The sequence below is a fragment of the Cyprinus carpio genome, chromosome A2, assembly GCF_018340385.1.
Source record: "Cyprinus carpio isolate SPL01 chromosome A2, ASM1834038v1, whole genome shotgun sequence".
Classification (NCBI taxonomy): domain Eukaryota; kingdom Metazoa; phylum Chordata; class Actinopteri; order Cypriniformes; family Cyprinidae; genus Cyprinus; species Cyprinus carpio.
The window spans coordinates 7,217,007-7,234,688 of NC_056573.1; the positions used below are offsets into that span (position 1 = coordinate 7,217,007).

The 17,682-nt window shown below is 35.0% G+C and overlaps 1 protein-coding gene across 1 annotated transcript in view; it reads left to right on the forward strand.

Moving 5' to 3' along the window:
• Nucleotides 1-17,682, forward strand: part of LOC109083843 (phosphatidylinositol glycan anchor biosynthesis, class K) — a 44,151-nt gene that overhangs the window by 19,684 nt on the left and 6,785 nt on the right. The window contains exon 11 of the mRNA XM_042714258.1: nucleotides 7,602-7,677. Within this exon, the coding sequence (XP_042570192.1) occupies nucleotides 7,602-7,677 (76 nt within the window). The remainder of the gene's footprint in view (nucleotides 1-7,601; nucleotides 7,678-17,682) is intronic.

The window sequence follows — 17,682 nt, forward strand, 5'->3', positions numbered from 1 at the left end:
AAGCTGTCACTGGGGTGGTACCATTCAAAAGGTATACTTTTGTACACTTTAGGTACTAATATGTACCTTTAAGGTACCAATATGGACTCTTTAGGTACAAAGATGTCCCACCCCAGTGACAACTTTTGTACCTTTTTTTCTGAGAGAGTATGGGGTAGGTTTAAAGGGTATGCGATTTTCAAGTTTTCCTTTCTCTTTGGAGTGTTACAAGCTGTTTGTGAATCGATAAGATACCTGAAGTTGCAAAGACTAAAGTCTTAAACTCAAAGAGATATTCTTTATAAAAGTTAAGACTCGTCCACGCTCACCTAAAACACCTCGTTTAAACACACCCCCACCTGTCTACGTAACTTTGATTATCGCTGTTGCCACCCGGTACCATGTCGTGGAGACACTGTTTCATTGTGAAAGCGAAAATACTTTGTTTGGCCTTCCAAAAGAGGACACAACTAGAAATCAGTGGTTAAGCTGTATTTACAACACTGTTCCAGAACGGTTCAAATCAAATATTTAGTGTGCAGCACATTTTATAGAGGACTGTTTCCTGATCCTGGGAGAGAAGACTACAATGCCGGCTGTTCTGACTCACAGTCTGTAAGTACGTTTACATATTTAAAGGATTTGCCACTGATGATTCAAACGAGAGTTTTGAGCAGTGTAGAGTAGCGCTTTTTTGCTTGTCATTTCTCCGATCACAGATCCAGATGTTTCATATTTACGCGGCGCGATGCAATGCAACGCATAAAAAGACAGTATAAGTCATTATAATTTGTAACTGTGTACCCACTGGATACAAAAAAATGGCTCGTTTGTAATGGATTTTATTGTTATTGTCTTGTCACACCGGTGTTGTGACCGGGACACATCACAGTATAGTAAGGGGCGTAACATTTCTGTCACACGCTTGAGGCATTCAGCCAATCTCAATGCACTTGATAGCTGGCCAATCAGAGCACACCTCACTTTTCAGACCAATGAGCTTTGAAAAAAAATCTATGCGTTTCAGAAAGGTGGGGCATAGAGGAGAAAAAATTATGTACAGTATGTGGAAAATGTGTTTTTTTTTTTACCTTAAACAAACACATTTCATTACACCAAATACACAAAATAATGTTCTCTTTAGCAACATAACATATATAGCATCATATAACCCCTTTAAGGGATCTAAAATATGGTCAGGGCTCGCAAAATCGCTAGCCCGATGTCACGGGGCTATTGTGTTTTCCATTCGGGCTACCAAAGTGTATCACCGCCCTGCCCGACGGGCTATCTTGTATAGTGATGTAAAATTCCTAACTTGATTTGCGTTGTTCACTCGCTTGTAGGGGTGAAATGGATCGTAGTGAAGCATAAGTGAACGTATACAGTGGAGAAAGAAATATCCTGTGCATTATTATATTGGATCTGTGCATTCGGTCTTAGAGGGGCAGCAGCCTTTAAATACCTGGTGTTCCATTAGTGCCACCTGCTGTCAGAGAGTGATATTTGCTTATCATTCACAAAACTAAAATCAGACCATTCTGTTTTTGCTTCAAATTTTTAAATTATACAATCCAAACTACATGTATTTAGCCTCTTTTTTTGGATAGTAATTCAAATGGTTGCCTCTGATTTTACCTTTGTTTATATGAAGAGATTTATTTTAGTTGTATAATTTTTTATTTGATTTGGGATTTGTTTTAAAATTTTAAGTTAGTTTTATTATTCAACATTTCAGTTTCACAAAGAAATATGCAGCATTTTGTCTGAGAAATAATAAAAGGACACATTTTCATTTAGAATTTGTCTTAAATCTCATTATGTAAAAATAAATAAATATATAAATTGTATGCTGTAATCTGTATTGTGAATTTTATCGCATCATAGGTTTATTGAATTGTCACATCCTGATATGCCACTAGTTTTTGTTGATCATGCTGATTTGTCCACAGTAAAGTTCAGCCAATGTATCTTTTTATTCGGGCTAGTTAAATTCATTTTGGGCTAGCAAAACCTGAAGGATGCCTGCCCAAAGGGCTACCAGGGATTTTGAAATTTTGCGAGCCCTGATGGTCATGCAGAATAAGGCATTAAAGGAATAGTTCACCCAGAAATAAAAATTATTTTATGATTTACTCACCCTCAAGGTAGTCAAGATTTTGAAGCCCAAAAAAGTGTGTCCATCCATCATAAAAAGTGCTTCACATGGCTCCAGGGGGTTAATAAAGACCTTCTGATGTGAAGCTATGCGTTTGTGTAAAAACAAATCTATATTTAAAACTTTATAAACCATAATCTCTAGCTTCCGCTAACTGTCAAATGCATGTTCATGAGAGAGTGGTGTTGCAGCGGATGATGTAGATGTAGGCGTAGGGTAAGCTCTGGTGTTAAGGTTTTTGGGTGAACTGACCCTTTAATATGTGCTTTATGAATATCTAAACAGCCAATATGCTAGTAATATGCATGCTAATAAGCAAATGGTTAATAGTGAGAACTGGTCCCTAAAGTTTTACAGACTGTCTTTCTTCTGTTCAGTACAAAGGAAAATATTCTGAAGAATGATGGTAGCCGTTGAATTCCATATTATGGAGAAAAAAAATAAAATACTATGGAACTCAGTGATTACCGCCAACTGTTTAGTTACCCACATTCTTCAGAATATCTTCTTTTCTGTTCAACAGAAGCAAAGAAATTCAAACAGGTTTGAAATAATTGGCAGGTGAGTTTATTTTCATTTTTGGGTGAACTATTCCTAAAAATATTTCCTGAAAATATACTGAAAATATAATATAATATAATTTCCTGAAAATATACTGACCTCCAGATCATCCAAGATGTAAATGAGTTTGTTTCTTCATCAGAACAGATTTGGAGAACTGTAGCATTACATCACTTGCTCACCAATGAATTCTCTGCAGCGATTGTGTGCCGTCAGAATGAGAGTCCAAACAGCTGATAAAAACATCACAATAATTCAAAAACATAACAGGAAAAAAAAGCTAAAATAATACTAAATAATGGTGATAGGTGTAGTTTTGTTCTTAATAACTGATATTTCAAGCATACCGAAGTAGGTTAGGTCACCGGTTCATCAGCCTATGCACCGAACAAGCTGTCAGCCAGTGCTAGTTTCTAACAGTGACTGTTGCTTTGGGAAGTGGAAGTATTCTCTCTTTCCCCACCGTCGCAGGCTGTCATGACTCACTATACTGGCACGTCTGTGGCTGAAACGGCAGCATATGCACCTGAGGGGAGGTCTCTGTCCCCTGTCTCTCGCTGTCTTACAGCTGTCATGCATGGCTGATGTCCCTGGTGTCTTCTATCATCAGACTGCATTGACAAAGACATGTGTCCACTCTCTAAGGCCCGGTCACCTTGCTCACTCTGTCTGGGCCTCTGACATTATGGACTAGTTGTGTCACATCTGGAGCAATGCATGTCTGTCATGTGGAAACAACATGCCGGCATGCCATTAGGAGTGGAAAGCTTTCACTTAACCTTCTTTGATTACCAGCTTTGACTTTCTTTCTTCTATGGAACACAGATTTCAGGTTTCCAAAGAGTGTCATACCTTGAAAGTATTATATAAGGGTGATGCAGTATTTATATTTTCACTACTGGTCAAAAGTTTGGAATAATTAAGATTTTTTTTTAATGTTTTTGAAAGAAGTCTCTTATGCTTACCAAGGCTGCGTTTATTTGACCAAAATAACTGTTTTTTCTTTTAATATTTTAAATTGTCATTTAATTCTGTGATAGCAATGCTGACTTTCCGGCAGCCATTACTCTAGTCCTCAGTGTCACATGATCTTTCATATCATTCAAACCAAATCATTCTAATTTAGTAATTTGCTTCTCATGAAACATTTCTTATAATTATCAGTTGAAAATGTTTTTCCAGCTGGAAACCATTATACACTACCAATCAAAATGTTAGGTTAAGTAAGAAAAGAAAAAAACAACAACAACAATAATAATAATAAAAAAGCAGAAGAAAAACTGCATTCAACTGTTAAACAGTAAAGACATTTGTAATGTTACAAAAGATTTCTATTTCAAATAAATGCTGTTCATTGAACTTTCTATTCATCAAAGTAACACAACTCTTATTCAACCCCCTCCATGAGATGTCTCTCTGAGCATGACAGTAGAGGCGTTATAACACTAAATCATATTTTAGCCATCCTGTTTTCCGCCTTCTTTCCTCCGCAGTATCTGCTGCTGTTTCAGAGGGCTTCCATTAGGTAAATTAAGTTTTACAGAGGAGGACGGTTTAATAGACTCCCCACTCGTCTTTATAATACGTGCCCACTCTTTATGAGACTGTATTGTAATTCAGGTTTGCCCAGGGTGATGATGTTGACTGCCTAGCGCAAGTCTCAAGTCTCAAAGTAATTAAATGTCAGGTGATGTTACGAAATGAAAAATAAATCAGGAGGTACGGTGTGGGCGTAAAGGAAATGAAAGTGTACTCTCAGTACACACTCGCCCTCTCTAGACACCTTCTGATGGTTTTTCTTATAAATTTACCATATCTCTTTGATTAAAAGTTTATCCTGTATAACAGTTGCGAAATTGCAGTTATGGATGTTGAATAATTTTGTCTCTTAAAATGGTTTATTTGCTACATTGCCTCATATTTCCTGAAATGCTTTAGCACTTAGTGGTGTTTGCTAAGCAGTGGCAATTTCGTTGATGAATAATTTTTGTCATAATTTTTGTCAACTACATTTTCAACGAGACAATAACTAACTAAAACTCTTTTTGAATGACAAAAACTATGACGAAAATCTATTGATCTAGATCAGATCTCCACTTTAAAGTCCACATGAACCAGAAGTTGAGACTGACTTTACTTCAGTACTGTGATGTACTTCAGAGTGAAACAGAATACTGAATTAATAAAACAGAGGGTGGAGTTTGATTTTAGTGCACCTCCTTGCCATCTCTAGCTTGCAGCAGACTGAAAGTTAGAGCGGTGAGGTTAAGCTCTCAAACTGATGTCAAAAGAGAAATACCATTCCAGAGGGGAAGTACATTTTCAGATTTGGACTAAAGATTATACAGACAAACATTTGTGGATTAACTTTGATTAACTGAATAATTGTTTACTGCATGACTAGTAATGTGCGGCAAATAAAATCAAGTCAGTTTTGGATTCATGAGGACTTTTATGGCTGTAACACACCAATCTGACAATCGTCCGTTGGCCTAGTTTTTGGCACTTTCTTTTTTTAATTGAGTATGTTGAATTGGTCCGAAATCGTGTACTGAGTAGGTACTACATTTGAATTTGAACTTACTTAAAAGATTATGTTCTGTATAGGATGAATATGGGCAGTATGAATGAAATTCGGACATACTGTACAGTACTACTGCCATGCTGTTACTATCCCATGACCTACCAGTGTCGCTTCACTGCCATTCATAAAACCTCTGCTGTGGCCTCATGGGATAGTAAAGTGTCCATTGCATGTGCACTTCAAAATCCGGGTGGAAGTAGTAGGTCATCCGGGTACTTTTTTCCAATACTATAAATTCGGAAATTATACTCTTTTGGTGTACTGCTTTACGCATACTATAAAGTAGGGAAGTGTTCGATTTCGGATGCAGTGCAAGTCTTCTGGTTTCTCTTTTTGAATTATGAATACAGACTACTGCCACCTGCTGGTATGGAGAGTAATTTGCGCTCACACAGGCACAGAACATATGTGCTTGTTGGCCGATGACTGTAGTCTTTGCGGCCTATTGAAACACAACTTTCTGGCCAAAAGGCAGGCAATGTGAGGTGACATTCTTTTTTGTCAGTTTGATGTGTCTGGGCCTTTATGCAAATGCAGTGTAATGTAGCAACAACCAATGGAACTAATACAGTCGGATAATGGATTCAGGTAGCAACCCCACAGATACTCTGCAACCTCCAGTGACGGTAATTGGTGTCTGTGTAATTAGGCCTAAGTATTAATTTTTTTTTGCATGACTTGTCCTGCATCATTTGTATTACATACATGAATTACACCTTGAACTGTGCGGCTTGTTGGGGAGATTCTCAACAAAGATTTGAAGGCTGATTCTGAGATACTGGGATGCATATAGATCTTGGGATCAGATTATTATAAGAAAAAAAAAAAAAAAGGTGGGCTCTTTTGACTTGGCCAAGTAAGAAACCATAAAACAACCACCAAAAATATCCTATCTGCCGCATAGCAGCATGCAAACACCAATTCAGAACATATTAGCAAGCTCATTGCTGGCAATGTGGAGTTTTGTGGAGAGTGCAACACAACTCACAGTTTCTTCTGAAAACGTAAATTAAAAAATAGAGTTTATATTACTACTTGTCAGTATGAAACAGTGAAAAATGACTTGTTTCATTGCTACCGCAGTTTTTATTGCTGTTCCATTGCTCGAGTGCAGATGTTGTAGCCGACAGGCTCACAGTAAATAATCTAGCTGTGTTCTGTTTGCTTTTCCGTTTTGCAGTAATTCAAGTCTAGCCATTTCAACTGAAACCAAAAGTGGTTTAGTGTGCCTATGCTATACACATGGCTAGAATGACAGGCCATTTTGTCAACTAACAGAAAAAGCCTCATCCCCGAGGGCCATGAATTGGCTGCCCAGGCCACTCATTGAAATACAGGAATGATTTGTCCTGTGAAATGCTGTGCCCAACTATAGATTACCAGTTGCCTCCGGTCTCAAACATATAGCTGTGCTACAGTCGTTTTGCTAACCTCCAGTATTATTCTTCATGCAAACACTTTTCAGTTTGTTTGCTGTTTGCTCAGTGAATTGCAAAGACAACTCTAAAATTGCCTGTCACTCACCACCCCCATGTCACCCAATAAATATTTAAAATGCTTGATTCATTTTATTTGTCCTGCAAGCTGTATAATAGTGTTGCTCCAGCTAGCTCTGGATGCATGTTTCCCTTGAGCGAAATATACAGATACATTTCATACAGAGAGAAATTATAGATACCACAAATAATGTAGTCCAGTGAGGTTTAATGGAGGGTTTTCTACCATTTCCTCTTGTCTTCCATCCATTCATTATCAAGGAAAATTGTTTTTGTTTTGGTACCTTCCACTCCAGATCATACTCGGTCAGTTGTTGTGTGGAATTGAGAGCTGCATACTGAATTTAATTTCAGCAGCCTCTCATGTATGAAGTCGCAGACAGACGGCTGAAGCCGACTCTTTCGTCTTTTCCTGAGCTTTACTGGCCTACATGAGGGTCAAAGGGGCCATGAGGGGGATGGCTGCACGTTGGTGAGGCTTTGGCTTCTTCTGCCCACTGCATAGTAATGTAGCTAGATTTACATTTATGCATTTAGCAGATGCTTTTATCCAAAAGTGACTTACAGTGCATTTAGGCTACACATTTTTTTTACCAGTATGTGTGTTTCCTGGGAATTGAACCCACAACCTTTTGCGGTGCTAACGCAATGCTCTACCACTGAGCAACAGGCACACTAGATTAGAAGGTGCTTTCAGTTTTACAGAACACATAACAAGTAATCTGTATCTGTTTCACCTTTCACAATTTGATAACATTACATTTAAAAAAGGACCTGTTTTGTCTGCTGTAAAGACTGTTATCTCTTCATGTTTTTTCCTTAGGTCTGGAAGCAGCGATATACAAATCGAATCGTTGACATATGTGGACCAACTCCCAGTGGCTGAAATTATTCATCAGGTAAGACTTTAGTTAAATGTTGTTGGAAAGTCTAAATGACAAAATGGTTGGAAAACAGCAGGCTGAGGGTTTAACAGCTTTCTTACTGAAACCCATTACCAGCTGAACTATGTATTTGATTCAAAGGAGGTGCACCAATTTGTTGAAAAATCGCAGCACTATGTTCTACTGCAAAGATTCATGTAGCATCGTAGGAAACATTTGGGGCCTTATTCAGGAAGTACAATGTACTGATGTACAGATAAGACCTGACATGTAGGAGTAAGCCTTTTATACAATGACAGCAATGCACGTAATTGGTAACATAGTCAGCTATGTGTTGTACAGCTCTCAAATAAGTGGAAATATGGGATCTGAGAGAGGGTCAGGGTGCTCAAGCTTTGTTGGTCACCAGAGTTTAAAATTATTATTCCTGAACTCATTTATTTTGGACAAATGTTTATGCTGTGTTTTGGTGGTAACCACGTGTTTTGGTGTTTTATTATATTGTAACATCTATTGTTATAATTTAATATCTTCTGAGTAACAGTTTTTGCACTTTTTTTCTATTTTGCACTATTTTTATTAAATTACTTTTTTTTTTTTTTTTTTTGTTAAATAAATATTATGAGGATTTTAATATTATTGTTATATTGTTTTTTTGTTTTTTTTGGCTTTTTTTTTTTTTTTTGTGTGTGATCTTGTGTTGTGTGTGTGTTATATTTGAATTTGAACTTACTTAGAAGATTATGTTCTGTATAATGGGAATAATGATTTCATGACTGTCAGTTATTTTAAGTAAATAAAAATAAATTATGTGGAAAGTTTTGTATTACACTCATAGTAAAATGTTTGTGAGTGCTGCTGAAATATACACGTAGCAAGGGCTTTTAATTAATAAATAAAAAGAAAACAGATGGAATAGAAAAAGAATAGAGCAAGCTAGTGTTAGAGGTCTTTTTTTGCTTTTGTTAATTGTATAATAAATGAATAAATAAATACAAAAAGATTAGAAAGCTAGTTAGATTTTTTTTTTTTTTTTTTTTTTTTTAAGAATAGAATTAGAATAGAGAGTGCTAAAGTTATAGTATCAAATGAAGATGGAAGAGATGTGTTTTTCGCCGTTTCTTGAAGATGACTAAGGACTCAGCTGCTCGGATTGAGTTGGGCAGGTCATTCCACTAGGAGGGAACATTTAATTAAAAAGTCCGTAAAAGTAGGGCTGCATAATTAATCGAATTTCTAATCGCGATTACAATTATGGATACCACAATTATGTAATCGTTCAAAGCGGCAATTAATTGTATTAAAGTCCACTTATGTTATTCTGTGTTAAGATGTGTTTTTTCTTTCTACGTGTTATCTTAAGTTTTTTTTTATTCGTTGTTTTAAATTTTAGTTTTAGGAACATTATAATACCTTTTCATTATTTTTACTTTTTTATAATTTAAAGAAGAAACCAATCTGATGTATAGTTGACATTTGGGGCTTAATACTATAGAAAAGCACTAAAAGTTTTTCAGTTAGAGTGTTTTCAGCTTGTGTATTTTCATATAAAATACATCAAACAATGGTATAAACATCATTCAATGTAAATTGTGATAATCATAATTAATAATCGCAATTACAATTTCAAGGGAATAATCGACAATTATGATTTTTGTCATAAACGTGCAGCCCTACGTAAAAGTGACTTTGTGCTTCTTTGGGATGGCACAATCAAGCGACGTTACTTGCAGAACGCAAGCTTCTAGAGGCACATAAGTCTGAAGTAATGAATTTAGGTAAAGGGGTGCGGAGCCAGTGGTGGTTTTGTAGGCAAACATCAATGCCTTGAATTTTATGCGAGCAACTATTGGTAGCCAGTGCAAATTGATAAACAGAGGTGTGACGTGTATTCTATTCGGCACATTAAAAATTAATCTTGCTGCCGCATTTCTGGGTTGTTTGTAGTGGTTTGTTTTAGGTTGATTGAGGGACTGCAAAGAGAGCATTGCAATAGTCCAGCCTGGACAGAACAAGAGCTTGAACAAGGAGTTGTGCAGCATGTTCCGAAAGAAAGGGCCTGATCTTGTTAATGTAGAATAAAGCAAATCTGCAGGACCGGACAGTTTTAGCAATGTGGTCTGAGAAAGTCAGCTGATCATCAATCATAACTCCAAGGTTTCTGGCTGTTTTTGAAGGAGTTATGGTTGATGTGCCTAACTGGATGATGAAATTGTGATGAAATGATGGGTTTGCTGGAACTACACCACAAGCAGTTCTGTCTTGGCAAGGTTGAGTTGAAGGTGATGGTCCTTCATTTAATCTCATTTATTAATTTATTTAATTTATTAAGTGATCTTATTTAACAGTTTGCATTTTATTATTAAAATGAGAGTCTTGAAAGTCTTGAGAGTCTTGTTTCTTTTTTATTTTTGTATGACTGTACATTTATATCACGATACTTTTGCATTATTGTACCTTTGCATTACATTACAGGAAACTACAGCTGCAATGTGGTTTCTAATAAGAGCTGCTTAGGGAGTGAGTGTAATTTTGACATCTGCTGCCATAATCCATCTCTCTCTCTATATTTTTTTACTTCTTTTAGAAATAAATGGAAATTAAATAGTATTTCTTTATTTTATTTTGCAGTTCTAGCAAATATAAATGCAAAAAATATGTTTGCTGTGCTCTCCCTACTATACTGTAGTTTACTTGTGAGAGTTATTTGCATAGAATTTACGTAAGATTATTTATTTAATCACCTGGCATTTGTCTTATGTTTCTGGCCTTAGAGAGGTTTGAATACATTTCCAGCATTTACATATCTGCCAAAATCCTTGCAAAGCACCTTGGAATGAACCAAATGTTAGAGGTTGACACTGACTACTTCTCCTAAATTTCTGCTTAAATCTAGGACATATTTCAGTATTTATTTTTCTTTTATACTTTTGAATATTTTCCAGAATGTGATACAGGGATTGTCATATTCAAATGTTACTGAAGGAACACCTGTCACTTTTTGATACAGTGGTTTTGCTGTCCAAACCCCAGTGGTTTTAAGAAATCCTCTGGAGGACTACAGGATATTGCAATGGATTCAGGGCTGTCATGATTGATGATATCCAACTGTCACAACAGAGATTTGCTAATGACTTTCATAAATATGTGAATGTTCTGTTCAGTGGGGTAATGCAGGCGATGTGTAGCTGGATGAGTCGTCTCTCTAGCATTCGTTCAGTTTTGAATCTGATGATTGGACGTTCCCTACTGCTTGCTGGACTCATGCAGACTACATCAGAACCTTTGATCTCTCTATATCCATCTCTTTCTTTCTCTTCATCAATTTTTATTAGTGAGAATGTTGAGCAGAGAGTCTCTTTACTGATTCCTTTATTAAAATATTACTTCTGGACAAAATGTCCAAGCATTTGAAATTATTCCATCTGAAGACCAAACGCAATGATCTCATATGAACCTATTGTTGAAATATATATATATTTAAATCAGTTCTATATTTGCCATTCCCTTTATGTTCAAGCCCTTATATTTTCTCTTCTTGCTTTTTTACCTAATTCCACAGTCTTTTTATCAGGCAAACAAAAAGCTGTTCAGGTATGATTTTGCCCCATTCTTCATGGCAGATTTGCTTCAGTTGGATGTTGATTGTGTGCCACAATTTTCAAATAGGGCAACAGATTCTTGAATTGGGGAAGAAAATTTGTCCTTCGTAGGGTGCTGTGTAGTATGAGTTGCCAGATATAGTAAAATTAAAACTAAAAGAACTACAAAAGAACTACATGAATTTCATGAATTTTTGACATGAAAACAACACATGTGAAATGTACATGTTAAAATCACATGTGGATTTTGTGGAAAACACGGGGAATGAATTAATGTGTTTTTTCTATAAGGAGACCCACTCGTAGTGAAATCCTATGGGTCAAAATCATGATTCACAGTTGAATATAAAACATTAAATATTTTTTAATTGGCTGTCATTTTGTCATGTAGAAAAAAAAAAAGTAGTTTGGACAGATAAAGTACTTCTGGCCAAAACATTTACATTGTTGCAGTTAAGACATGATGTCTCTCATTAACTTTGGTGTGTAACTTTCTGCTATTTTAGTCTAAGTAATTTCTAAGATCTATAATAATAAAAAGGCAATAAATAAATAAATCCCAAGCCATTACTAGGTGTCAGGATTTCATAGAGACTCTATGATAGCAGAATTTAATGCAAATGTGCTGTGGAGTGATGCAGGGACTGTTTTGTGAAAACTTAAAAAATAAAAAAAAAATAAAAATAAAAACTGAATAAACGTAATGCTCAAAAAATAAGCATGTGGTTTTCAGGTCAGATTCTCTTGTGGCCACTCGTCACAGATAATGAAGGTGTTTTTCTTGCTCTGTTTCAAAGAGACAGTGTTTTAGTGTTATAAGAGAATGCTGAATGGACATCTTTTTTTTTTTTCAAGCCAAAGACTCGTTACTTTGTGTCACGTGGTATAAAGACTTTCAAGAGCCCTTTAAAGTTTATTCACCCACTAATGGGTAGTGTTACTTTTAAACAGTATTGTTCTTGTATTGTTAAAATAGTCTTTTTAGTAATTCTAAACATACTGTAACAATACTTTTTTTTTCTCTCACTATGACTAGATTAATGGGAATGCTTTTCAGTTGTATTTGTAAATAATTATAAAACAATTACTTATTTGAGAAAAGTAAATTGGATGATGTCTGATACTTTAAAGTAATTCTCTTCTAAAGAAGAGTAGATCTCTTCTTAGATAAAAAAAATATATATTTATAAGTTTAATCATCAAAGTTCAGTTAAATAACTTTAAGACAGACACATTAAAAGAGCATTTCAGAAGAGCATAAAATTATTTAAGATAGCCAAAGCAATATACACTAATGATGAATTCACTGAATTGTTACATCACCTTTACACGCAGTAACATCTGCATCATCATAACTAATCACTCACAATCCAGTTTAACCAAGCACCATTTGTTCACCAGACAGTTCATTTAAGTCATTTTCATTGTTTTAAGCATGAATATCCCTCTTTTCTAAGTACATTGGCTTTACTGTAAGCAGGCGCCCATTCCTGTCCCTGGAGTACAGCGGTGAAGCGCTACTGTACAGTCTCAGTGGAGTTTGCCAGATTACAGTAATCTGCAGCATCCTCTACAACTGAGCACTCAGAAGCAGCCTGTGAGAAGAAGAATTATGACTTAAACTGAATTTTGGTTTGGGTAACTGATTTACACTTCAAGTTTGGAATAATTAAGATTTTTTTTATTATTATTTTTGAAAGAAGTCTGTTATGGTCACCAAGGGTGCTTTTATTTGATGAAAAATAGTAAAATAGTAATATTCTAAAATATTAATACAATTTAAAAGAACTATTTTCTGTTTCAATGTGTTTTAAATATCATTTATTCTTGTGTTGGCAAAGCTGAATTTTAAGTGGCCATTACTCTTGATCATTCTAGCATATTTGGTGCTCAGTTATTATTCATTATTATTGGTGTTTTATTGTTAATAACGGTTCTTATTATTATTTATGTTGAAAACTGTTTCTGCTTTTGTTGTTTTGTTTTTGTTTGTTTGTTTGATACCATGATTTTTTTTTTCAAAAGAACAATATTTATTAAAAAAGTAACTTACTGTCACTTTCACTTTTGATTAATTTAATTTGTCCTTGTTGATTATGTTTTAATTTTATTTTTTTTATTTTACACAAACTTTTAAATTTTGGAACTTTTGTAGTGTATTACGGTTTCCATAAAAATATTAAGCATCCCTGCTGCTTTCAACATTGATAATAATAAGAAATGTTTTTCGAACAACAAATCAGCATATTAGAATAATTTCTGAAGGATCTAGTGACACTGAAGACTGGATTAATGATGCCTTTTTTGTTTTTATTTTTTTTTTGGTGGGCATAACAGACTTTTTATAAAAAAATAAAAAAATAAATAAAATAAAAAGATTAAAAAATTTTTAGTATTCCAAACACCAGAAGTGTAATTCTTTTAATGAATTGGCTAATAAAACAGTGCAAAGTGCAAATAAACAGTTCATTCTTAGTGAAATCCCCCATGTTTAATGTATTTATCAAATCTAGTCAGTGCCTGAGGTCATAGCAGTTGGAACACTGGACCATAACCTCGTCTTTTCCTCTAAGAGTACTTATTAGTTGTGCTATCTCCTGCATCAACCCGTGTATCTCCGGCTGAGGATGAGGTTATCCCCTTTGTGCAGCGATCGTTCTCGCTTCTAAATCAGGCTTTAAATGTCAGAGACTAATCACAGAGTACTCCGCTGAAGGAGCTTTTCTCCAAACTCAATTACTCTGTGTGTTGTGATGATTTTGCTCTGAGAAGGCTTGTCTTCAGCTTTTGTTGGCTTGACAGTTTGATGCTTCAGAGCTATGGCTTTAGGGAATCAAAGCTGAAGGAGGAGGATGCATGGCTGTACTCCTTTTGTCCTTTTTTGGCTCGGTTGTGAACCAGTCGAACTGAAAATAATTTCCTCGATGAATAGCATGAGGTTTGATTTTTCATTCCAGCAGAATGCAGTACAATTTCAATGCACAAAGTATGATTTATCAGAGAACTTAAAGGGATAGTTCACACTGAAATTGTGTCATTTACAAACCCTCATGTCATTCTAAACTGAAACCGAAATGCTGAAGAAGAATTTCTACCTTTTTCATCAGTTTATGATCCAAAACTTTCAAGCTTCTATTGTGTTCTACTTAACATCCAGAGGCCTTAAAAGTACTGAGATATAATAAACACACACACACACACACACACATATATATGTATACATACATGTGTGTGTGTATACACAAACATATACACACACAGTGTGTGTGTATATATATGTGTATTTTTTTTTTGTATGTGTGTGTGTATATATATATATATATATATATATTGCATTTGCTTTTGCATTTGCAAGTTAATTTCCCACGATTCTGATTTTATATAAACAAGTGGACGTTTATATAATACAATTGTGAGTTATTATCACACAGTTTTTGGTAATACAGACAGATCCTTTCATCAATCAAATGAAGTGGCTGTTAAAAGTGAAATAAACTCAGAATAAATTTGGTAATACAGACAGATCCTTTCATCAATCAAATGAAGTGGCTATCCTGAACGTCTGTTATCCTCCTACTTGTCCCAAGTTCATCCATCTACAGCAAAGGTCTATATACTATGGATATATATATATATATATATATATATATATGTATATAATATGATATATATATATATATCATGAATATATATATATATATTTGAGTTACGACTCTAATATTTCATTGGACTGCCTTTAGCTTTGATTATGGCATGCATTTCGATAAGCTTCTGCAATGTCACAACATTTATTCCTGTCCAGAGTTGTATTAATTTTTCGCCAGGTACTTGTATTGGTGATGGGAGAGTCAGAAGTCTTCTCCAGCTCATCTCAAAGATTCTAACATAAGGTCTGACTCTGGACTCAGTGTTGGCCAATCCATGTTAAACTAAATGATGTTAAATCAGGTGGTGATGTTGGTCAGGTGGTCAGCTGACCTCATTCTTTGGGCACATAACATAATCATCCATGCAGTAATTATCCAATGGGAGGATCTTAACTATTTGCTTAGTTAAATCCAGGTGGTAAATTTTTTTTATGGATGGGCAGTGTGTGTGTGTGTGTGTGTGTGTGTGTGTTTTAAGTCTGTCTTAAAGGGTTAGTTTACCCAAAAATGAACATATGTCAGCCTGAATAACTGGATTGTACTTTGTACAGATACAGATACAGAATACAGATTCCCCAGATATGGATACAGAGGTCTTAATCTCCATGGAAACCAGTATGTATCTCACGTTGTAGTCACAATAATCTTATTAGATTGGAAGAAGTCTAGTTAGCACATACAATGGTGAAAATTGTTTTCCTCGCCCTCAAAACAAGCACATCATAGAGATTGGCATAATTAGTGATCATTTGTTATTGAAATAAGTGGAATATTTTTTTAAAATAAAAACATTTATGTACTGCTACAGAAACATAAAGCTGTTTTTTTGTTGTTTTAATTCTTATGCAGTACAGAACATGTAACATTTTTGCAATAGTCACTTAACATTCCTTAGGTCTCCGATTCTCAATTCTCAAGTCTTGATTCTAATTGGTCAACCGCTGCACTCTGTGAAATAATTGACAACAGATCATTGAATTATTCATAATATAATATGGGCATGTGATTAACCAGAAGGGGGTTACTGACAACAAGGTTCTGTGTTGTTTGTGAGTCTGCTGTGGCTAATATCATTGTTTTTCTTGTCTCTTTTGCTGTGGTAGACTATACAGCTCTTTGAAATATCAGATATTATTTGGCAAAGTGAAATGGAGCTGCAGTGCGGCCCAGATCTGGAAATACCCTCTTCAGACCCTAGAAAAAGCAAAGACAATTGATTTTTTGAAATCACCAATACAGTTTTAGTTTTCAAGATTTTTTTTTTTTTTACCAAACTTTGTATAAAGATGATTCTCAACTATGTTATAACAGAATGATTCAATATACCATTTTTATTTCTGCAAAATGTGTGTAAAATGACCATAAATGGGTTTTCTATAAACTAAATCTAATTTGCATATTAATTTGTTTTTGGGGCAACATGTAATGAAAGAAGTGTAATAATGGGAGTAATAATTGACAAGATTTTCCTAATAATATATAATATTTCACTGAATATTAAGAGGATACTTCACATCTATTCTATCCAATGTAAATTAAAATAAATGGAGTTGCCCAATAATCACCATATAGCTTAGTGCAATTATCAAATCAAAGAGTGTGTCTGAATAGTTGCTCAGTCTGATGCTCTGTGTGTTTCAAAGCAAAGTACGGTACTCTGTTCATGCAAGCAGCTGATGATCTGATGTACTCGGCTCACAGTACATGCAGCAAACTCCATCTCAAGTTTATCATGTATTTGGGAATGCAACATGCGCTAGGTTCACTTTATTTAATAATAATTAATAATAATAATTCATTACATTTATATAGCTCTTTTCTGCTTTTCTAAGCACTCAAAGCGCTCTACATTGTGAGGGGGAGTCTCCTCGTCCACCACCAGTGTGCAGCATCCACCTACACATTTGCATAATTTTCACATTTGTGGGGGGCAGAAGTTTACAGCATTTCCACAGTGTTCCAACAAAATAAAAGGATGAAGAATTTAAATATTCAAAGCTTGAGCGTTTGAACGTTTAAAGTGAAGAATTTAAGATACAAATATTAGTATTGTCACTAAAATAATAATATTATAATGATCAAATATTCATGTTTATTTCACAATGGTGATTTACAACAATCATTTATTTCTGTCTTTATTTTTGTAATTAGTGACTACTACAACAATAATAAATTACAAAAACTGAACACAGCATTTACTAAAAAGAGATTGAATATTTTTAAATATCTATTTAATTGCATGTGACGATTAACCAATGTCAGAGATTCTTGAAAATGCAAAAGTGCCAGTAAATTATTGAAATGTTAACTTAAATCATGGGGTAAATTATATGTTTTACATCTAATCAGTTCAGTTGACAAAAATGTTTGGGATTCCCTGAAATAGAGTCAGCTGATTATTGTCAAACTAAACCCCCTCAGGATGATGAAAGACCTGTCCTGATCATGTTTTCCAGGTTTATTTTGTAATAATGTCTAGCCCATCTGGCTGATGATATGCAGTTCAGGTGATTTTAGCATGTTGTTATGAGGTGGCTGTAGAGTGTTCTGGGTGGTTTATAGCTGGTTACTTCCTGGTACAAATCAAAAGAATCCATCCCCAAGACTCTTTGATATTCTAGTCTCTCGCGTTCCTCCTGCAGTGTCTGAAAATTTTCACCCATTTCATCATTGGCCAGGTGAAAATGTCTGACTATCAAAGGACTGTGTCCCTTACATGTGAGTGCCTTCCAAAGTGCCAACATCATGATCATAACAATTTTAACCTGACT